Source organism: Petromyzon marinus, chromosome 25, assembly GCF_048934315.1.
Source record: "Petromyzon marinus isolate PM22_M1 ecotype Great Lakes invasive population chromosome 25, UKy_Petmar_22M1.pri1.0, whole genome shotgun sequence".
Taxonomy (NCBI): Eukaryota; Metazoa; Chordata; class Hyperoartia; order Petromyzontiformes; family Petromyzontidae; genus Petromyzon; species Petromyzon marinus.
The window spans coordinates 10681244-10704615 of NC_133691.1; the positions used below are offsets into that span (position 1 = coordinate 10681244).

At 53.3% G+C, this 23372-nt stretch overlaps 1 protein-coding gene across 1 annotated transcript; it reads left to right on the top strand.

Annotated features, from left to right (window-relative positions):
• LOC116945792 (protein-glutamine gamma-glutamyltransferase K-like) lies at positions 1–22857 on the top strand. The gene is made up of 14 exons (XM_032960326.2): positions 1–1518; positions 4080–4268; positions 5870–6202; positions 6873–6991; positions 7509–7616; positions 8177–8357; positions 8651–8789; positions 9157–9260; positions 9700–9788; positions 10694–10847; positions 16920–17210; positions 17371–17531; positions 19199–19341; positions 20032–22857. The coding sequence occupies exons 1-14, from the start codon at positions 867–869 to the stop codon at positions 20171–20173; spliced, it is 2805 nt and encodes a 934-aa protein (XP_032816217.2). The 5' UTR covers positions 1–866; the 3' UTR covers positions 20174–22857.
• Positions 22858–23372: the final 515 nt, after the last annotated feature.

Genomic DNA, 23372 nt, shown 5'->3' on the forward strand with positions numbered 1-23372 from the left:
GTACGTGTGTGTGTGAGAGTGAGTGGGAACGCGTGTGTGTGTGTGTGGGTACGTGTGTGTGTGGGTACGTGTGTGTGTGGGTACGTGTGTGTGTGGGTACGTGTGTGTGTGGGTACGTGTGTGTGTGTGAGAGTGAGTGGGAACGCGTGTGTGTGTGGGTACGTGTGTGTGTGGGTACGTGTGTGTGTGGGTACGTGTGTGTGTGGGTACGTGTGTGTGTGTGGGTACGTGTCTGTGTGTGGGTACGTGTGTGTGTGTGAGAGTGAGTGGGAACGCGTGTGTGTGTGGGTTCGTGTGTGTGTGTGGGTACGTGTGTGTGTGTGAGAGTGAGTGGGAACGCGTGTGCGTGTGTGGGTACGTGTGTGTGGGTACGTGTGTGTGTGTGAGTGAGTGGGAACGCGTGTGTGTGTGTGTGGGTACGTGTGTGTGTGTGAGAGTGAGTGGGAACGCGTGTGTGTGTGTGGGGGTACGTGTGTGTGTGAGAGTGAGTGGGAACGCGTGTGTGTGTGTGGGTACGTGTGTGTGTGTGAGAGTGAGTGGGAACGCGTGTGTGTGGGTACGTGTGTGTGTGAGAGTGAGTGGGAACGCGTGTGTGTGTGTGGGTACGTGTGTGTGTGTGGGTACGTGTGTGGAGCGGTGGCGCTGCGGTTAGCACGCTGCACGACCAACCCGGCGACCCGAGTTCGATTCCCGCTCACGAACAACACCAGCGACGATTATTTGAACCGGCCCTTGGCCTCCCCTAGGTCGACTCAGCCTCAAATGAGTACCTGGTGCGGTGTGTAAACATCGCCACTGGGGAAACAAAGGCGGCCGGCCGTGGTGCTGGCCACCCACCCCCTCGTGTACCGTTATCGGCCTTCGCAATGCGTCAGCCACGACACTACAGTTCAACCCCCAGACATCGTGCCCTCTCACTCCACCGTCACCCGTCCTGCTCCCACCCCTCCCCTCTCCCCGTGGGGGGGGGGCATCCTGAGCCCCCCTCCCTTCCTCTCTCTCTAGGGTGGAGTTGGAATGAGGAGTCGCGCCCCGTTGCCTTCCTCGGCACTGCCTCCTCGCCCTCCACCGTGCAGGTAAAGCGCACGCGCACCGAGTGCCGCCGGTTAACTCGACGTTCCCAGGCCGGTGGACTCGACGTTCCCAGGCCCGGTGCCTGCCACCCTACCCCCCCTCCCCCGCCTTCTTCCCCCCTGTTTAAATCAAACACCCCCATCGTTGGGGTCCCTCTCTCGATGGCTGACCGCGAGGAGCTGGGTCGGCAGTACGCGGAGGGACGGCGCCACCGCCTCTCGTCCGTGTGCCCCAGCCCGGTTGGCTCGGGGCAGTTCCCGGGCATCGGTTTCCCCCCCGGGCGGACTGCCCCCAGTAAGGGCCACTCGCTTCGCCGCCTGTGCTGCTGCTGCCTGCCCGCGCGCCGTGCCCCGGGAGGCGAGGACGACCACACGGCACCGCTCAGCTCCGCGAAGAATCAGCACGCCGCGGAGGAGGAGGGGGCCGAGGAGGAGACCGAGCTGCGTGAGTGTCAAGGGAGGCTCGGTCGAGACGAGTCGTTCACTCGCGCGCCCGCTAGTGCGCTCACTAGCTCACGCGTTCTGTGCAGTCTACGGCTTTGTCATTCACCCAATGTCTTCATTCACGAAGTCAAGACAGTCGCTTAGCGTTCAGACAATCAAGTGCTTCGTCGTTCGTTCAGTAAATATTATAGTTAGCAAATAAGTCGGTCGATCGCGTAGTTACTGATTCATTCACTCAGCGGCGTAGTCCTTCATTCCATCACATGGTTACTCAGTCATTCAGGCCTTCACTTAGTCACTCATTCAGTCAGTACGTCGCATAATTAATCGGTCAATTACTTAATCAATCGTGCAGTCATCCCGTCACTTGGTCACTCGTTCAGACAGTCTATCACATTCAGTGAATTACTCACTCTGTAATTGCATCGTCCACTCTATCGCATATACTGCTCTCGCTCGAACACGGACTTACTCATTCATGCACTCCACCATTAGGTCAATAAATACATCACCCCATTCAAGGCTCACACACTCACTCTGATTTCATCACTTCCTCATTCATTCATTCACCCACTCGCTCAATAGATCAATGCATCTCTCACTCACCCATTAATTTATTGCATCGCTCACCCGCCCATTCCATAGTTGAATTAATCATTTCTTCCATAATTTCACCGATTTCATCACTCACCAACTCACATTTTCGTTGCAAAACTGACTCACTCAATACATTATTTATTTACTCCTTCGCTAATTAAATCACTAGATTACTATATAACTCACTCATTGCGTCATTCACTCGCTGACTTGCTCCATAATTTGTATCACTCACGCACTCTCCCTATACCTTCCTCCACCGGTAAATCTCCCACCCGTCCCAGCCCGCATCCCTTCACGAGCACCTGACAGGTTCACTGGCTCTGGGCCACCTGACAGGTTCACTGGCTCTGGGCCACCAACAGGGACTTGTGCTGTTTTCTCTCTCTCGCTGTCAAGTATATTGTAATCGCTGTCAGTTACAAGCCACGACACGAAGCAGTTTGCAATACTGCAAATAAATAAATAAATAAAAACCCTCGCAGCTCAACAGTGCACCAGCTTGTGTGCATGTGTATCTGGGGAGCGGTGTGGGTGAGCGGCGGTGCAGCGGTTAGCACGCTGCGCTACGAACCCGGCGACCAGAGTTCGATTCCGAACACAAGTGACGATTATCTGAACCGGTCGGGGGCTTCTCGTAGATCGACTCAGACTCGAATTAATACCTGGTGTGATGTGTAAACATCGCCACTAGGGAGACTAAATGCGGCCGGTCGTGGTGCTGGCCACCCACCCCCTTGCGTGCCGTGCTGGCTGTCATAGGTGCTCGTGAAAAAAACTTGTCACAACAGTCTTTTAAAGGCTATATGGGGGGGGGGGTCTTTGTATTTGTATGTGTGTCAGAGAACAGGCTCTAGATGGTGACGTCACAGAATGGCTGCTGTGACGTCACCTTTATAGCCGCGTGTCCCCCTAAACTCGAGGGGCAAGCTGCTCCGTTGTTATCCTCTGGTCTCCTGCATACCTTGCCAGGTTTTATGTGCGAGTCAAAGTTGTCATTTGTCGATGTAAGTACATTTTGAGGGCATACGGCTCGGGCAGGGGTCGGCAACCTGCGGCTCTTTGAGGACTGCTTCGTGACGCGTTATTCACGTGCTTTGCGGCTCTCGATGTGTGGGGGTAGAGTTCAGCACTGGTCGGTGGACAGCATCTGGGCGCGGTGTGTGGGGGTAGAGTTCAGCACCGGTTGGTGGAAATATTGTGGGGGGTTTTTTGATCGAATTCGAAAATAACGGCTCTTCTTATTCTGGTTGCCGAATCCTGGGTTAGGGCATGTAATAAACACAAAGTATCTTTGGGTTAGGGAATGTAATGAACACAAAGTATCTTTGAGATATTCTTGGTTATATATTTTATTGTTTCCCTTCTACGTGACTTTACCGAAAGAACCAAGAATATGAATCCTTGCAGTCACGAAAGCTTTAAATCAAAATTTATCTTTGAGATAATATGTCATAAGACAGAAAACGACCACTCGTTTGCGATGTCGCATTCGGTGCAAAAGAGGAATATGAAATGAACGTCAGTGTAATACACAATAAGTTCACTCTCCAATGAGAGTTTACCTTACTTGCAAAACAGTCGATCGATTCACAGTTTTTTTAACTGACTTCTCACCAGATGAAGGGATCATGGCTAGCCAATTACAATACAGTTAAGACACATTCAAATAATAGGGCAATTTTTTGACATTCCGGAATTACCACTGTCCCATGAAGTGCTAAAAGATACAACACAAATAAAAACAAACATGTAATTCACATATGAACACTTAAATCTGGTTACTACCTTGCAGGTATATTCCAAAAGCAATCCTTTAAAACATATAGATTTAAAAAGGTTAGTGTTTGACATTACAATACTCTACGGTAAGTCATTCCTTCTCTCGTATTTAGAGAAAGACTTAACTCCCACGTGTATCCTCGTCGTGACCTCACCCCACCCCCCACGTGTGCGGGCCCTCAGTGGGGGAGCGCCTGGCCGTGTTGCGCGTGGAGAGCGCGGGGAAGGAGGAGGCGGCGCGCGAGCACCGCACCGGCGGCTTCGCGCAGCCGCAGCTCGTTCTGCGGCGCGGGGCCCCGTTCCGCCTGCGCCTCAAGCTGAGCCGTGCGGTGCAGCGACACCACGACTCCATCGTTCTCGAGTTCAGCACCGGTGAGTGGACAGCATCTGGGCGCGGTGCATGGGGGTAGAGTTCAGCACCAGTGAGTGGACAGCATCTGGGCGCGGTGCATGGGGGTAGAGTTCAGCACCGGTGAGTGGACAGCATCTGGGCGCGGTGCGTGGGGGTAGAGTTCAGCACTGGTAGGTGGACAGCATCTGGGCGCGGTGCGTGGGGGTAGAGTTCAGCACCGGGTCGGTGGACAGCATCTGGGCGTGGTGCGTGGGGGTAGAGTTCAGCACCGGGTCGGTGGACAGCATCTGGGCGTGGTGCGTGGGGGTAGAGTTCAGCACCGGGTCGGTGGACAGCATCTGGGCGCGGTGCGTGGGGGTAGAGTTCAGCACCGGGTCGGTGGACAGCATCTGGGCGTGGTGCGTGGGGGTAGAGTTCAGCACCGGGTCGGTGGACAGCATCTGGGCGTGGTGCGTGGGGGTAGAGTTCAGCACCGGGTCGGTGGACAGCATCTGGGCGCGGTGCGTGGAGGTAGAGTTCAGCACTGGTAGGTGGACAGCAACTGGGCGTGGTGGGGGGGGGGGGGGTAGAGTTCAGCAGCGGGTCGGTAGACAGCAACGGGGCGCTGTGGGTGGCGAGGAGGGGGTCATAGAATTCAGAACTGGTGAATGGACAGCGACGGGACCCGGCGGGCTGGAGTGGAGTGGGGGAGTGATGGTGGGAAGTTATGTTGTAATCATTATAATGATAGAGGTGATGGGCGAAAGCGATGATGAGGGTGGTAATGATCTGTCGTTTACCAAGGTGAAATTAGGAACGTTATCTATGTGTGGATATCGAAGTTATTAAGCCATTCAGTGGCCTCACTGGAGGCTGGGTGGATCGTCGGTGATTATGCCCGTGAATCGTCGACACGGGCAGTGTGGGATCAGCTGATCCATGGTCTGGCTCCGGTGACCACAGCAGTCACATTGCGGACTCTTTCTTCATTTTCCATTGATGAAGGATGTTTTGTATGGTGATAGAATAACGGTAATGATGCTGGGGAATGAGATGATAAGGCGTTAATGGGGATGATGATGATGATGAAGTTGATAGGATGATGGGGGTGGTGATGCTGGTGGATCATGGAGGTGATTGTGGGAAGGATCGAGGTGTTATGGGGTTAATTCCCGAATGCAGTAAATTTAGTGAGGTTGGGGTGATGATGGGGGTGGACATATTTTGAGGATGATAGGGTAGTTGTGACAGAATGACTGGAATTATGTTAATGGTGATGATGTTGGTGACAAGGATGATGATTACGCTGTTGCTAATACTGATGAGTATTATGATGCTGCTGCTGCTGCTGACGACTAGGTTGCTACTGATGCTGATGATGCGGAAGCTCCTACTGATGATAATAACGACGCTGCGGATGCTGACGACGCCGCTCACGAACAATAACGACACTCACGACACGAATGCAGAAGATTCTACTGGCGGTGGTGGTGGGTCGCGACGATGCTGACGATGCTGCTGATGATGCTGCTGATGATGCTGATGATGCTCATGATGCTGATGATACTGATGACTATTATAACCCCCCTCTCTCTGGCCGTACCCCCCCCCTCACCCACTCACTCCTCATCCTACCACGCAGGTCTGTCCCCGCAGCTGCGCAAAGGGACACTCATCCAGGTCCCCTTGCGCTGGGAGCTGCCGCCTGAGCAGCAGGAGGGCGCGGGAGGCCAGCGGGACGGAGGCGCGGAAGGCCAGCGGCAGGAGGGTGGGGGGGAGGAGGGGGGCGGGTGGAGCGCCGTGGTGGAGCGCGAGGAGGAGCGCGCGCTGCACGTGCTCGTGCGCTCGTGCCCGCGCTCCGTGGTGGCGCGGTACGAGGTGGCCGCGTGCGCACACAGCGAGACCGCGGTGGAGGAGGTGCGCTCCAAGCGAGAGCCACTCAGCGTCTACATCCTCTTCAACCCGTGGTGCCGCGGTGAGGCAGTAGGGCGGTGACGTGGGGTGGGGAGGTGGGGCTGAGGGGGAAATGTGTGTGTGGGGGGGGGGGGTCAACAACGATGAGAGAACTACATCATTAGACCTCCTTTGCCAGTACCGGCGTCATCTGGTCGAGCACCAATTGGGTCGAGGCTCAAAAGAAAGCCGTCCCTTGGTGTGGACCAATCAGTTACAAGGACAGTGCATATATTATCATAGTGTGTTTTTTGTTTGCATTTTGACTGCAGGTATTGTGGTTAATGCAGACGTGAATCCTTGTAAAAAGGTTTCAGTTTTGTTGCCAGAAAAAAGGGGAAAAACCCTATTATTGAGAGAGCTATTGAGGAGGCCCGGGGATGACGAGCGCGGGTGGAGGAGTGGGGAAAGTGAGGGAAGGAAGGAGGAATATGCAGGAGTGAGGACGAGGAGGAGCAGGGTGAGTGAGGGCAGGAGGAGAAAGGAGGAATGTGGAGAATTAGGGAAGAGTGAAGGATGATGATGATAGTTAAGGAGAAGGAGCAAGAAAGAGTAGGGCGTAGGAGGAGGGTCAAGGCAGAGCATAGAGGGCCGGGGAGGAGGGTGGAACGATGGTGGAGATCCAATGCGGATGGCGGTGATGTCCGAGCGGATGACGATGCTGATGCTGACGATGCCGCTGCTGCGCGTAGAGGACACGGTGTACATGGAGAGCGAGGAGGAGAGACAGGAGTACGTGCTGCGGGAGACGGGGCTCATCTACTATGGCACAAAGGAGCAGATCAGCGCGAGGCCATGGGTCTTCGGACAGGTCTTTCTCCCCATCATTATCATCATCAGCCACCACCGTCACCATTGTCACCATAACACACCGTTATCATCATCATCAGTGTTATCCATCGAACGCCACGGTGGTGAGATGTTAACTGCATCGCTTGATATACAGGAAACCGTGGGTTCGATCCCGATGCTGACGCCTGTATATTTGGAGTTTGCGTGTCCTCCCCGTGTTCGCGTCGATTGTTCTCCGGATCCTTCGCGTTTTACCTCTACATTTAGAAACTTGCCATTCGAGTATGTGGCTGCTATAAATGTCAACCAGATAAGCCACTTCTTTTGGGCTATCATTTGTGGATAGGTCGCTTCTGAAAAAATACCTGTGTACCTCAGTGGGTCTAATCTGGTGAAATAAAAATAGTTAATTTTTAGTTTTTTACTTCACTATCATCACCAACGTTATCATCGTCCACCTCCCCCTCCTCCTCCCAACCTCCCCTCCACCCCACTTCGCGCCCTCTCTTCCTCCTCCTCTTCCTCCTCCTACTCAGTTCGGGAAGGGCATACTTGACACGTGCCTGCACCTGCTGGACCGCGCCAACATGCCGCTGTACGGACGCAACGACCCCGTGAACGTGGCGCGCGTCGTGTGTGGCATCGTGAGTAAAAACACGAGACTCCCCCCCCCTCGCCTTCCCCCCAACGTCTGAACACGATTGTACATCCGGCATTGCGCCGCATGTGCAGGACGAGCGCCGAGAGACCATACTTCACCGCGCTGGTCGCAAGCGGATTGGTGAAGGGGTGGAGCCGAGGACCGAGTCGAATACATCCCACGGCACTGATGTTTGTGAGCCCTGCCTGGGAATCGAACTCGAGATTGTTTTAGTTCGTACAGTAGTTCAGTGCTCGAGACCCTTCCCGGGTGCCAATACTGAGACGGAGCTGCCCTCGTATGTACGCCCTAATGCACATGTGTGGAGAAAGCGCTGTCAACGAGCACCTATTAAGTCCCGGCGTGGCACACGGTGCGGTTGTGTGGCCAGAACGACGCCCCGGCCGCCTTTGTCTCCCCAATACCGATGTACGCGGTGCTGCCCTCTACACAGCAGGTGTCCATTTCAGACCGAGTCGACCCAGAGGAGACTCGGATCGCGGCGCTCGTAGCGCGGTGCGCCACCGTTTCTCACTTGGCTCGCGAAACGCGCGCTCGCTGCAGGTCAATTCGCAGGACGACAGCGGAGTGCTGGAGGGGAACTGGTCCGGGGACTACACCGAGGGCACCTCGCCGGCCGCGTGGACCGGCAGTGCCGAGATCCTGCTGGGCTACCACAAAGGAGCGCGGCCCGCGCCCGTTCGCTTCGGCCAGTGCTGGGTCTTCTCCGGGGTCACCACCACCGGTGTGGAAGCGCCGCACCTCGCCGCACCTCGCCCCAGCACGCGCCACCACGCCACACCTGGCCGCGCCAAGCTCAACCGCAGCCGCACCGCACTGCGTCGCACCGCGATCCACCACGCCGTCACGACACTGAACTCCACCGCGTCACGACATTGCAACCGCAGCGCCGTGACCCGCACTGCTCGCCGCCGCCGCCCCGCCCACCCTAAACCACTGTCCACCCCTGCCTTGCCCTGCCCACCCGTGCCCTGTCCACCCGTGCCCCTGCCCGCCCGCGCCACGCCGTGCCCACAGTGATGCGCTGCCTGGGCATCCCGTGTCGCAGCGTCACCAACTTCTGCTCGGCGCACGACACGGACGTGAGCCTCACGACCGACGTCTACGTGGACGAGAAGATGAAGCCGATAGACGACCTCAACACGGACTCCATCTGGTACACGCATTCCGACTGCCTGCCTGCAGATGTCTTTGCCTATTGGATTTTCTGTCTCGTCCCCGTGTCTGTCTTTCGAGTTGTTTGTCTGCCTGTGTGTTGGCTTGTCTCTCTGTGTGCTCGTTACGTTGTCTGCGTGTCGAATTGTCTCTTGATGTCTCTAATTGATCCTTGTCGATTTATAATTAATTGAAGCAACTGTTACTGCTCCTGTTGCAGCTGCTGAAAGTGTTGGTGCCGCTTTTACATTTGATGCACCTGCTGCTGATGGTGATGCTAATACTGTTGCTATTGCTGATACTGCAGCTGATGATGATGATGTTAGTGCTGCTACTGATGATGATGCTGATGCGTCCTTGTTTCACAGGAACTTCCACGTGTGGAACGAGTGCTGGATGGCCCGGCCTGACCTCCCGATGGGATACGGGGGGTGGCAGGTGATCGACACGACCCCCCAGGAGACCAGTCTAGGTGAGCCCCCCACAACAACCAACAAACCCCCCCTCAACCCCACCTCGTCCCACCCCCCTCTCTAACCCCCTCCCACGTGGCCCTAAATCCTCGCATGGCCCCCATAGTTGCCCCCACGTGGGCAATCATAAGGGGGGCGTTTTGTCAGTTCTGAACATCCACGTGCACTGGACTGTTATCTGCACCGGCCCTGGATACTTCCCACTTTACGAAGCCACGTTGGCTGGCGTGGTGAAGTATGTACACCATACGCGCACTGATTAACCAATCATTTTCACGAGTACATTGGCACATTTTTAGTCTGACAGCTGCGAAGAGTGCACCACTCGCTACATATCGAGTACAGGTTCATCCTGAACGCCTCCCCTCACTCCCCGCACCCCCCCTCCTCCCCTCCTTGCTCCACCCCCACTCCTCTCCCTCCCCACGTGGTTCCCAGGGTTCTACCGGTGTGGCCCCGCGTCCGTGAACGCGGTGCGGGATGGGCAGGTGCAGCACAAGTACGACGCTCCCTTCGTGTTCGCAGAGGTAACAGGGCTCGTGCCCTTTATTTTTATTTATTTATATTCGCATTTAAAATATATTCTCGTTTTTTATTTCCCCAATGTGGTCCACGCTGCGGGTATCGGCACCGTGTCCTGGGAAAGCGGGGGGAGGGGGGCAATGGGGGGATCAGTTCGGGAATCACGCAGAGCAGTTCAACCAGGGCTTAATGTCGAACTAAACATTTTTTCCTGGTCGCTGGTAGGTAAACTGAAGAAGCCACAGCCGTAGCGAGAGGAATACTGGATGTGGTATGCCGGGTACGGAACATGAATCCCGGGCCGCTGGTTAGCCTTGACCAGTAGGCGAGATGTTCAATACCTCGTCGGGTATGCAGGAGGTACTGGGTTCGATTCTGACCCTGACGCCTGTATATTTGCAGTTCGCATGTCCTCCCTGTGGTTGTGTGGATTTTGCTCCGGGTCTCCAGGTTTTCCCCTCCAAGTTTAGAATCAACATCACGCGTTTAGAGTATTTGGTTGCTATACATTTCCATGTGATAAGTCACTTCATTGAGCGATTATTTGTGGCCAGGTCACTTCTCAAAAAATATATATAGCTCAGTGGACCTTACCTGGTAAAATAAAAAAAAACAATAGCTTAGTTTAATTTAGGTGGTACGTGACTAGCAGCCGTAGCGAGGCGTGGAACAGAAGGCTGGACGTGAGGTGCCGAGTCCGACAATCCCGGTGCAAATAAATCCCCCAGTGTTAGAGAACGATCCGCGGAAGCGGATATTACAGAGCTACCTCCGAGAACCCTTCATGTGACCCCTGGTCCACGTAGTTGGTTAGGTGGCGGGAGAGGGGGGGGGTGAAGGGGGTGGGTATAGCACTTTCCTACTTCGTCGCATGGCAGTAGTCGCGTTCTGGTATGGTGTCGATTGACAGGTGAACAGCGACCGCGTGTACTGGATGAAGCAGCCTGGAGGGGAGTTCTCCGTGCTCAGCGTGGACAAGCAGGCGGTGGGGCACTGCATCAGCACCAAGGCCGTGGGCTCGCACGAGAGAGAGGACATCACCGGCCTCTACAAACACCCAGAGGGTGCGCCCCCCCCCCCCCCCCCCTTCAGCCTCATCACGGAACAACCTCGTCAATCGTCATCAATCACCATTGTCATTCAAGAATTCGTCATCATCATCCGGTCGTCATCATTATCATCTATTCATCACTCGATTATCACCACCGACATCTAACCATTGCTCATAACTGTAATGTAAACGTCACTCAATCATTATTACCACCTTTAGCATTATTACAGCAATCGTGATTATCAGTCATAACTCATCACACTCAATTATCTTCATCCAATCATCACTCAATCATCACCATTACCCTCGTTGAACCTATCACAACCATCATCAGCATCACAATCAATCATCAGTAAATAATGGTCCAAACCTTCCTTTGTTCAATCACCGTCATTATCATTGCCCAGGCCCCATACGATGAACTTCAATCAAGATACCTATTTTTACATCATCAGTCATGGTCAATCCACTGCTAGATGAAGACCTCCTGCACCTTCCACCGTCCTGCGATGCGACAACCCGCACAGCATCTGCACGCGAGCCGATTTAAATCCTTGGGCAGCCTATAAAGTTTTGCTGGTTTTGACGCCCTTGGTTTTATCAGGCATTGCTCTTCCTTGGGAATAGGTAGGTAGCTACCTTAAAATTAAACGATATCCTACCAATACCTTGGAACATCAGACTACTGCCATCATTGCCAAGTCAACAATTCTGAAGGAAGAGCAATACCTGCTCAAACAAAGGGCGTCAAAACCACCAAGACGTTACGGGCTGCCAAAGATTCACAATCCTGAAGTCCCATTTTAGACCCATAGTTAGTACAATGGGCTCTGCCACATACAAATTAGCACAATACGTAACAAAACAAATACAGCCCTACATCGGCAGGACATCTTCTTCTTTAAAAACTCAGGACATCTTGTAAATATCATTAAAGATATTAAGCTTAACCCTAATGACATTCAGGTAAGTGTTGATGTGACTTCTCTGTTCACGAGGGTTCCGGTCAGGGGCGGAGCCGGGGGGGGGTGACAGGGGTGACATTCTGCGTATAAGTGTACGACACTCGGTCTGGCGGACTCCGTGCAACTGCTTTGTCAGAGTGTGTCGCCAACCGATGGCGTCTAGTTCAACAGCCTGACTCTCTAATCATTCTTGAAATTAACATTTGTTTAATGTCACCCCGGCCTGAAATCCTGGCTCCACCCCTGGTTCCGGTGGATGAGTCAATTAAACGACTCGCTACTCTGGTAACTAACACGGGTATTGTCGAAGATATCCTACGACTAGCTGAGCACTATCGAAAGAACACATGTTGCTTGTGGAAATGTGATTCCTATAAACAAAAGAAAGGAGCAGCAATGGGCTCTCCTTTGTCTCCTGCAATGCCGAATTTGTACATGGAAGACTTTGAAGCAAAAGCAATAGCTTCAAGCGCACGACAACCCTCTGCTTGTTTTAGATATGTGGATTACACGTTGGTGGTTTGGCTGGCCACCAGGCAAAGATACACTTAATACATTTCGAAATAATCTCAACTCGCTAAACCCGTCCATCCAGTTCGCCATGCAAGTGGAGGTTGATATAAATCTGTCATTTCTGGATATTCTGCTAGGGCACGGCCGAAACGGTAAAATGACAACACGGCGTTAACCAAAAAAGAAAACGCACACTGACCCCGCACAGAAATCCTCTCTAATCAAGACGCTCATACATCGGTCTTAGAAAGTGTCAGACGGTGAAAATCTGAGGAGTGAGATTAAACATGTTAAAGAAGCGCTGCAATTGAACGGTTACAATGATGCACAAATCGGCAGGGCACTGAATGCCAACACCAAATCAAACAGCACAAGCGTTGCAACAGGTCAGGCAATTAAAACTATTAAAATACCGTACATTCACCATTGGAACTTCCTCTGCCAGTAGCAAAATATGATAATTGTTTTTTTACCCTTTTATCTGGCAACAAAACTGACACCTTTTGCATTGACCACGGTACCTGCAGTCGGAATGTAAACCCCTTTGTCAAGGTGCCTCACTTCTCTAAACCAGCTTAAAAGACGCTACGAATCTTAACAACGTTCATTGAAGCTCTGTCGTCCCGACAGGTCTGTTCCTTTCACCTGAAGAAGGCCACTTGTGTTGTGGCCGAAACGTCGTGATAATTTGATTATGTTATTTTATTTTATTAATTTATTACTTTATTCTCATTCTACGTGACTTTACCGAAAGAACCAAAAAAGATGAATCCTTGCAGTCACAAAAGCTTTAAATCGAAATTTAACTCTAATAATGTATGCACTGAGACAGCTTTAAATAGAGCCTCGTCTCACATGGTGTTGGACCAGATGACGCCAAAAGGCGCACAACTCAAAGACAATACCTCGAGCTCTCATACTCTGATGGTGCATTGTCTTTGAGTTGTGCGCCTTTTGGCGTCATCTGGTCCAACACCACGTGAGACTAGGCTCTAAGGAAAGCTGTCTCGGGGGTGGACCAATCAATTTCAAGGACAGTGCCAATACATTATCAGAGTTGTGTTTTTTGTTTGCATTCCGACCGCAGGTATTGTGGTCAAGCAAACATGACTCCTTGTAAAAAAAAGGTTTTTTTGCCAGATAAAAGGGTAAAAAAAACAATTATCATACCGTACATTGCGGGGGGGGGGGGGGGGGGTAACTGATAAACTAGCCAGTTTTTTGGGAAAAACCAAACATCCGAGTGAGATTTGGCATGGTACACAACATACAACATTTTATATTTGGTACTAAAGATGGGTTACCGAAGCGATCAGCCGAAGGTGCGTACTGTATTCATTGCTCCTTTGACAAATGCTATGTTGGCCAGACAGGACAAATGATCAGTGTGAGACTAAAAGAACACCAAAGGAATATAAAATAATCAAAATACAACTGTCGGCAGTGGCAGACCACGTGTGCCAACAAGGACACTCAATTGATTTAGACAATGTTGAAGTTCTATGCAAAACTAGTTACGACTGGCCAAGACTAATTAGATAATCTATCCAATTTGAGAGAATACACATTTAATTTAACCGTTCTGATAGCTACAGGCTGAGTGCTGCTTGGAAGCTAATTACCAAGTAATACTACACTGTTTAACTGCATGCCAAAACAGGTCACCATATGTCGATGGTGATTAACTGTGGGCAGACGATGACAGATACTGCGATTTCTTGCACCCAAAAACGGAAGCACGTACATGCATAATGTGCATTCACAATGTGTGTTGATTACCATATGAATAACCCAACCGGTAATGGGTATCCATTGTGATGTAGATGCATGCATTAACCCCCTCCCCCTCTCGGGCCTTCGCACCTGATTGGTTCACAATTGACGACATCACGTTTATCTCCTCCTCGATTTAAGACCGAAAGAGGAGGAGGATTTCTCCACAGCTCGGGCTGTCGCCTGATGATGCCGGTTGTAATTACTGGCGAAACGTCGTACTTGAATTGTAATTGTTGTGGTGGGTTTACTCTCCAACACAACCGGTGTGCTGAACTAGTAACGAATTGGCATTTTTTGTTTACGTGACAAACCTTACTAATTAGCTGTGTCGGGTGGTGGTGGGTTTAACGACACATTTATGAATCTTTACTTAAAACTTTCGTAACTGCAGGAATTGACATTCTTTGGGTCTTTCGGTAAAGTCACGTAGATAGGTTGAAAGAAAATAACAAAAAAAAACGACGACGTTTCGATCGCAACACAAGTGATGGTCTGACGATCGCTTGTTTGTGATCGTCTAACGATTGCTTGTGTTGTGATTGAAACGTCGTGGTTTTTTGTTATTTTCTTTAAACCTATCTACGTGACTTTACTGAAAGACCCAAAGAATAAGTCACATTTATGTTTACGCGATCTAACCCAAAAACCTCAAGTATGGATAATATTGGTCACTTGTTAAACAGACCGACATTGCCCGTCGACTTACACTGCACATTCGTGTGCTATGAAGAAGGGCAATTGCCCAAAACGTCGCCTATTAAATTCGTTTCTTTAAGGGCCAAAGACAAAGATCCCCTGTCTAGCCTTAACAGACTGTTGGGGCAAGTGCTGTTAGCGAGCACCTATGAAGGGCGGCACGGCACACGAGGTGGTGGGTGACCAGCACCACGACCGGCCGCCTTTGTCTCCCCAGCGTCGATGTTTACACACCGCACCAGGTACTCACTTGAGGCTGAGTCGACCTAGGGGAGGCCCAGGACCGGGTTTTAAGGCCGCACACACGGTGCTGTTGTTGACAACTGTGTCGACTTGTTCATTAGCACAGCTGTCAACCCATAGCTGTCAGCCCACAGCTGTCAACCCACAGCTGTGAACCCTCAGCTGTCAACCAACAGCTGTCAACCAACAGCTGTCAACCAACAGCTGTCAACCAACAGCTGTCAACCAACAGCTGTCAACCCACAGCTGTGAACCCACAACTGTCAACCAACAACTGTCAACCAACAGCTGTCAACCAACAGCTGTCAACCCAGAGCTTTCAACCCACAGCTGTCAATCAACAGCTGTCAACCAACAGCTGTCAACCAACAGCTGTCAACCCACAGCTGTCAACCCACAGCTGTCAACCAACAGCTGTCAACCAACAGCTGTCAACCCACAACTGTCAACCAACAGCTGTCAACACACAGCTGTCAACCCACAACTGTCAACCAACAGCTGTCAACCCACAGCTGTCAACCAACAGCTGTCAATCCACAGCTGTCAACCCACAGCTGTGAACCAACAGCTGTCAACCCACAGCTGTCAACCCACAGCTGTCAACCAACAGCTGTCAATCCGCAGCTGTCAACCCACAGCTGTGAACCAACACCCGTCAACCCACCGCTGTCAACCCAGAGCTTTCAACCCACAGCTGTCAACCCACAGCTGTCAGCCCACAGCTGTCAACCCACAGCTGTGAACCAACAGCTGTCAACCCACAGCTGTCAACCCACAGCTGTCAGCCCACAGCTGTCAACCCACAGCTGTGAACCCTCAGCTGTCAACCAACAGCTGTCAACCAACAGCTGTCGACCCACAGCTGTCAACCCACAGCTGTCAACCCACAGCTGTCAGCCCACAGCTGTCAACCAACAGCTGTCAACCCACAACCCAGAGCTGTCAACCAACAGCTGTCAACCAACAGCTGTCAACCCACAGCTGTCAGCCCACAGCTGTCAACCCACAGCTGTCAACCCAGAGCTGTCAACCAACAGCTGTCAACCAACAGCTGTCAACCCACAGCTGTCAACCAACAGCTGTCAACCCACAACTGTCAACCCACAGCTGTCAACCCACAGCTGTCAACCAACAGCTGTCAACCCACAGCTGTCAACCAACAGCTGTCAACCCACAGCTGTCAACCAACAGCTGTCAACCCACAACTGTCAACCCAGAGCTTTCAACCCACAGCTGTCAACCAACAGCTGTCAACCCACAACTGTCAACCCACAGCTGTCAACCCACAGCTGTCAACCCACAGCTGTCAACCAACAGCTGTCAACCCACAGCTGTCAACCAACAGCTGTCAACCCAGAGCTGTCAACCAACAGCTGTCAACCCACAACTGTCAACCAACAGCTGTCAACCCACAGCTGTCAACCAACAGCTGTCAACCCACAGCTGTCAACCAACAGCTGTCAACCCACAGCTGTCAACCAACAGCTGTCAACCCACAGCTGTCAACCAACAGCTGTCAACCCACAGCTGTCAACCCACAGCTGTCAGTCAACCCACAGATGCCAACCCATAGGCTTTACCCATATTCTTGAACAGGGAAATTGAGTTTTCAGGTCCAAGCGGCGGACATCCGTTTCAACACGGGCAACAACATTTTTTATTCGTATGTTTCTTTGTGTGTCTCCCTTTTGATGATGTGACTTCGTAGGCTTAACAGGGCACCGTGTGGCCAATATTGTCTGAATTGGTCTGTAACAAGGTAGGTCGCTGATCAGGGGTTGAGAGGTATGCGGTAGTCGTGCTTGTGCACCACTGCCAACAACAGCAGCAGCGGCACTCATAAAACCATCCTCCTCCCCCCCCCCCCTCTCCGGCACGGTTCGTCCCGCCAGGCTCCAAGGAGGAGCGCATTGCCGTAGAGACCGCGTGCTCGCAGGGCTCCAAGGCGAACATCTACAAGGTTCCGGGCACCGCCCAGGACGTCCGCCTCCTGGTGAAGCCGCCCGTCGACGAGGTGGCGCTAGGCCGCGACTTTGCGGTGACGCTCGAGCTGGCCAACCTCGACGCCGACGAGACGCGCACCGTGGTGCTCTTCTGCGCTGCGCACGGCATGCACTACACGGGCGTGCTGCGCGGCCGCGTCAAGCAGCACTCCTGGGAGGTGCAGCTCGCGCCCGGGGAGGGTGAGCGAGCACACGCGGGCACGCACGCGCACGAACGCGCGGGCACGGGCCATCGATCGGGCACCTCCGTCGGATGGCCCCTGTGATTACAGAGTCAACGGGAAGAACGTACAGAGAGGCAACTGTGATCATAACTCCCCGGTGCTCCCTGTGTGCGCAGAGTGCACCCTGAGCCTGCCCGTGAGCGCGAGCGAGTACCTGCAGTCGCTGGTGGACCAGTGCGCGATGCTCTTCACGGTGACGGGGCGCGTGGGGGAGACCGGGCAGACGCTCGCCACGCAGAGGAGCTTCCGCGTCAACTTCCCCGCGCTCGGCGTCACGGTCCGACCCACGCACACTCACGGCCACACTTACTCGGTGGCACACTTACTCGGTGGCACACTTACATTGCCACACTCAGTGGCACACTCACTCAGAGAGACACTTACATTGCCACACTCAGTGGCACACTCACTCAGTGACACACTTATATTGCCACACTCAGTGGCACACTCACTCAGAGAGACACTTACATTGCCACACTCAGTGGCACACTCACTCAGTGGCACGCTTACATTGCCACACTCAGTGGCACACTCACTCAGTGACACACTCATTGGCACGCTTACACTGCCACACTCAGTGGCACACTCACTCAGTGGCACGCTTACACTGCCACACTCAGTGGCACACTCACTCAGTGACACACTTACATTGCCACACTCAGTGGCACACTCACTCAGTGACACACTCACTCATTGGCACGCTTACACTGCCACACTCAGTGGCACACTCACTCAGTGGCACGCTTACATTGCCACACTCAGTGGCACACTCACTCAGTGACACACTTACATTGCCACACTCAGTGGCACACTCACTCAGTGGCACGCTTACACTGCCACACTCAGTGGCAAACTCACTCAGTGACACACTTACACTGCCACACTCACTCACTGCCACACTCACTCAGTGGCACACTTACACTGCCACACTCACTCACTGCCACACTCACTCAGTGGCACACTTACACTGCCACACTCACTCACTGCCACACTCACTCAGTGGCACACTTACTCAGTGAGACATTCACACAGTGGGACACTCACTCAGTGAGACACTCACTCAGTGAGACACTTACACTGCCACACTCACTCAGTGACACACTCACTCATTGCCACACTCACTCAGTGGCACACTCACTCAGTGAGACACTCAGTGGCACACTCAGTGACACAAAACAAAGACAAAGATCCCCCGTATAGCCTGAACTTGGTACTTAAAATACCTGAATTGACCTAGCGGGTGCCCAGGACCAGACCAGGTATTCATAACCCAAGTTGGTCATGAGCAGGAATCGGACTTGGGTTGCTGAGTTCCTAGCACAGTGCACTAACACTCCACATCATCACCTAATCGTTACGCACACTGGCACACTAACACACACTGGCACACTAACACGCACTCAGTGACGCACTCACACTGACACGCCAACATACACTCAGTGACGCACTCACACTGACACGCCAACACACACTCACGCTCAGGAGGGGAGCGGTAGTGTCACGGTCAGCGCTTCGCTGTGCTACGAAGCCGGCCAACCCGAAGCTCGATTCCCGCTCGCGGCCAACACCAGTGGCGACTATCTGAAACGGTTCTGGGCTTCCCCTAGGTCGACTGAGTCTCAAATGAGTACCTGGTGCGGTGTGTAAACATCGCCATTGGGGAGACAAAGGCGGCCGGGCGCGGTGTTGACCACCCACCCCCTAATGTGCCGCGCCGGCCTGCACAGGTGCCCGCTAACAGCACTTGCCCCAACAGCCTGTTACAGGCTATACGGGGTGGGGAACTTTGTATTTGTCAGTGGCACACGCTCTTATACTCACTTACACTCTCATACACTTACACTCGTAAGTGGCACACTCATAGCGATGATGACTGCGATGACCGCGATGATTGCGATGACGATGATGACGTTGACGGAGCGATCAATGTGCTGACGTCACCAGGTGGACGACAGGGACGCGGTGCGCGTCGGGAACAAGGCGCTGGTGAAGGTGTCCTTCACGAACCCCCTGCCACAGCCGCTGCGCGCCGTCACGCTGCGCCTCGAGGCCGCGGGGCTGCTGGAGCCCACGCTCATCCAGCACGGGTACCCACCATCACTACCGCCATCATCACCACCTCCATCACCACCATCACCGCCACCAACATCACCATCATTACTACCGCCATCATCACCACCATCATCACCGCCATCACTACCGCCATCACCACCACCATCACCACCACCACCACCATCACTACCGCCATCACTACTATCACCGCCACCATCATCACCACCATCACCATCACCGCCATCATCACCACCACCCATCACTACCACCACCATCACCGCCACCACCATCACTACCGCCATCATCACCACCACCATCACCATCATCACCATCATCACTACCGCCATCATCACCACCATCACCGCCACCAACATCACCATCATCACTACCGCCATCATCACCACCACCAGCACCACCATCACCACCAGCACCACCACCAACATCATCACCACCATCACCGCCACCATAACCACCACCATCATCATCATCGACACCACCACCACCATCACCACCATCACCAATATCACCATCACCAATATCACCTTTACCACTATAACCACCGCTAACGTGTCATCGTCGGTAGAGCCCATCCATCACTGTCACCATCATCACCACCACCTTCACCAAGCACTGACTTCCCAAAGGCTCTGTTGATGTGCACCTTGTCAACGGTGTTGGTCTTGATGAGATCTCCTCTCTGCCCCCCCCCCCGCTCGCCCCCGCAGGGATGTGCCCGGGGGGGGCTCCGTGTACCGCACTGTGGCGGTGGTGCCGCGGGTGGCGGGGGTCGCCACCCTCCTCGCCACCCTCGACTCTCACCAACTCATCACGGTGCACGGGGAACTCGAGCTGCTGGTCAAGGCGTGACGCTCGTGCACACGCCCGCGTGCTTGAACAGACGCACGAGGAATGACCGACACGTGCTCGTGTGTGCTCGTGTGTGCACGTGTGTGCTCGTGTGTGCACGTGTGTGCACGTGTATGCTCGTGTGTGCTCGTGTGTGCTCGTGTGTGCTAGCACGTGCGTGATAGTGCATCTACCAACACGCGCTCGCGTGCGCAGCCATCTACTCTTGTGCGCACACGTATGGGTACGCGTGCCCGCGTATGTGCACGCGCACTCTTGTACACACACACACACGTGCCCGTATAAGTACACACGTGCACACGAGATTGTGTACAACGCTTGTCACGACAGCTTGTTAAGGCTATGGATGGGCAGGGGAGGGATCCTTTGATTGAATGCAAAACACGAATGACACACTCACTCACTGTGCGCGCGCTCTCACGCTGTACGCGAGTTCGTAGAGTACACGTGCTCGTAAGCGCGCCCGTCGTGTAAGTAGGACACGCGCTTGCACATGCACAGCACTCGAATACACACTTCAGCCGATATGTACACGTGCGTGCCTACTCGCACGTGGTCGTATAAGTAAGCCTAATCGTATTTGCCTACGTGAACTGAACATGTACGTCGCGTAGAACACTATGTGGCTTGTAAAGAAAACAACCGGCGACGTTTCGGGCAATGGCCCTTCTTCTAAGCACACTATATATGCGGGCTCGCGATAGCACACGTGCTCGTACGCACACACACAGCTGCACACACACACGTCGACACACCCAGACACGCCCGCTCACAAGTGGAAGTATGAAGCATTGAACCGAGATCTCTATATGAGGGGCAAAGAATTCGGTGCCAATGGGCGATGAAGGAAGCGGAGGCGGGGAGGCGATTGCTAAATGTTACACCGAGAGACGGAGAGAGGAGCAATGTGGATTAGAGAACGGCTTAAAAAAGTGGCCTTGGCGAAGGGGGCTTCGTGTCGAGATGGGACGATGGCACATGGGCGAGACCGGTCACGGAATGGCAGCTAAAGGAGGGCGACCACCTCAGCGATGGAGCGACGGGATCGGTCCGCGTGAAGGAGCGGCGGGACGGACCGTGGTGACGTCGCGGAACATTCGGGGCTTGCGTCGGTGCTGGTGAGGCGTTCATCTAGCAGTGGATAGAACAAGTGGTCGGCAACCAAAATAGCAAGAAGATATTTTTTTCTTTCGAATTCGCTCAAAACAACTCGATATTTCAAGAAGCCGCAGTGCGCTGTGTGGTGAATACGAGACCGTGGCGTGTCCTGAATCAACAACTGTCACGAATGTTAGTCCTTAAAGAGCCTCAATGTGGCTCATGAGCCGCAGCTTGCCGACCCCTGGGATAGACCGTGGATGATGATGCGCAAAGACAAAGATCCCCCGTATAGCCTCGGCAAACAGTTGGGGCAAGTGCTGTTAACGAGCACCTATGAAAGCCGGGACGGTACAGGAGGGGGCGGGTGGCCAGCACCACGCCCAGCCGCCTTCGTCTCCCAAATGGCGATGTTTACTACACACCGCACCAGGTACTAATTTGAGGCTGAGTCTACCTAGGGGAGGCCCAGGACCGGTTCATATAATGGTCACTGGTGTTGGCCGTGAGCGGGAATCGAACTCTGGTCGCCGGGTTCATAGCGCAGCGCGCTAACCACTACACTACCGCGCTCCCATATGCTCTCATGCATACCGTATACCCACCCTATACACACGTGCAATGACATACAGTAACAGTCGTCATTCGCCACTACGTGGGCGGTGACTTCACCACGACACTTGTGCCATGCTAGGTGCTCTTTGCGTCCACGTGTAGTGTTGAAGACCCGCTGGCAAAGAGAGCATGGAACAGACCCAGGTAACATGAGTTGACTGACCGATGCACCACCTGTGCTCCCCATTGTGCCGACTCGTTGTGCTTTATCCGCCCGGTGCCCTGCTCATTGTTGTGAGCGTCGCTGCCTGCGCTGTTATTGTTGGGAGGGCGACTGCCCCCGACTACCGAGTAGCGTCCTTCACGAGCCTCATCCACAGAGACCCGATCGTGACACCATTGGTATCGGTAATCGGCAAGTCTACTCAGCATCAATGACATACAAAAGACAAAGATCCCCCGTATAGCCTGATACAGACTGTAGGGGCAAGTGCTGTTAGCGAGCACCTATGAAGGCCGGAACGGTAAACGAGGGGGTGGGTAGCCAGCACCACGTCCGGCCGCCTTTGTCTCCCCAGTGCCGATGTTTTTACGCACCGCACCAGGTACTCATTTGAGGCTGAGTCGACCTAGTGGAGGCCAAGGACCGGATCAAATAATCGTCACTGATGTTGGCTGTGAGCGGGAATACGAACTCGGGTCGCGAGGTTCGTAGCGCAACGCACTAACCGCTACACCACCGCTCCCCACCAATGACATACACCCACCGTACACACGCAAATATATGTACACACGTTCCTATCCAAACACACACACGTGTATATCTGATTCGTACGGTTGGCTACGTACGGGTGCGAAAGAAGTTCATGATAGATACACGTGGGCGCCGATACACGTTGAGTGGTCGACGCACGTATAACCCTCTGCCCGTCCCGCGTCCATAGGTTTATATGGGTTCACATATTTTGTCGTGTATTTTCATACCTAGAATGTTTGCAATAATATTATCTTATTAAAACTGCCATGGCATAACCGAACGTGCGTTTGTATTTACTTGTGTGTGTGTGTGTGGCGAGTGGTTCTGTAGCGGTTAGTGCCCTGCGCTACGAAGCCGGCGACCCGAGTTCGTTTAACTCTCACGGCCAACACCGGTGACGATTGTCTGAATCGGTCCTGGGCCTACCCTAGGTCGACTCAGCCTCAAATGAGTACCTGGTGTGGTGTGAAAAACATCGCCACTAGGGAGACAAAGGTGGCCGTGCGTGGTTTTGGCCACCCACCCCCTCGTGCGCCGTGCCGGCCTTTATAGGTGCTCAATCACAGCACTTGCCCCAACAGTCTGTCATAGGCTACAGAGGGGATCTTTATCTTTGTAGTGGAGAGCGGTGGCGCAGTGGTTAGTGCACTCAACTCTAAATCAGTACCTGGTTGCGATGTGTAAACGTCATCACTGGGGAGACAAAGGCGGCCGGCCTTGGTGTTGGCCATATCACGTGCGCTGTGCGAACTGTGTGCAGGCGCTGCACGTGGGGGCGCGTGAGACCGC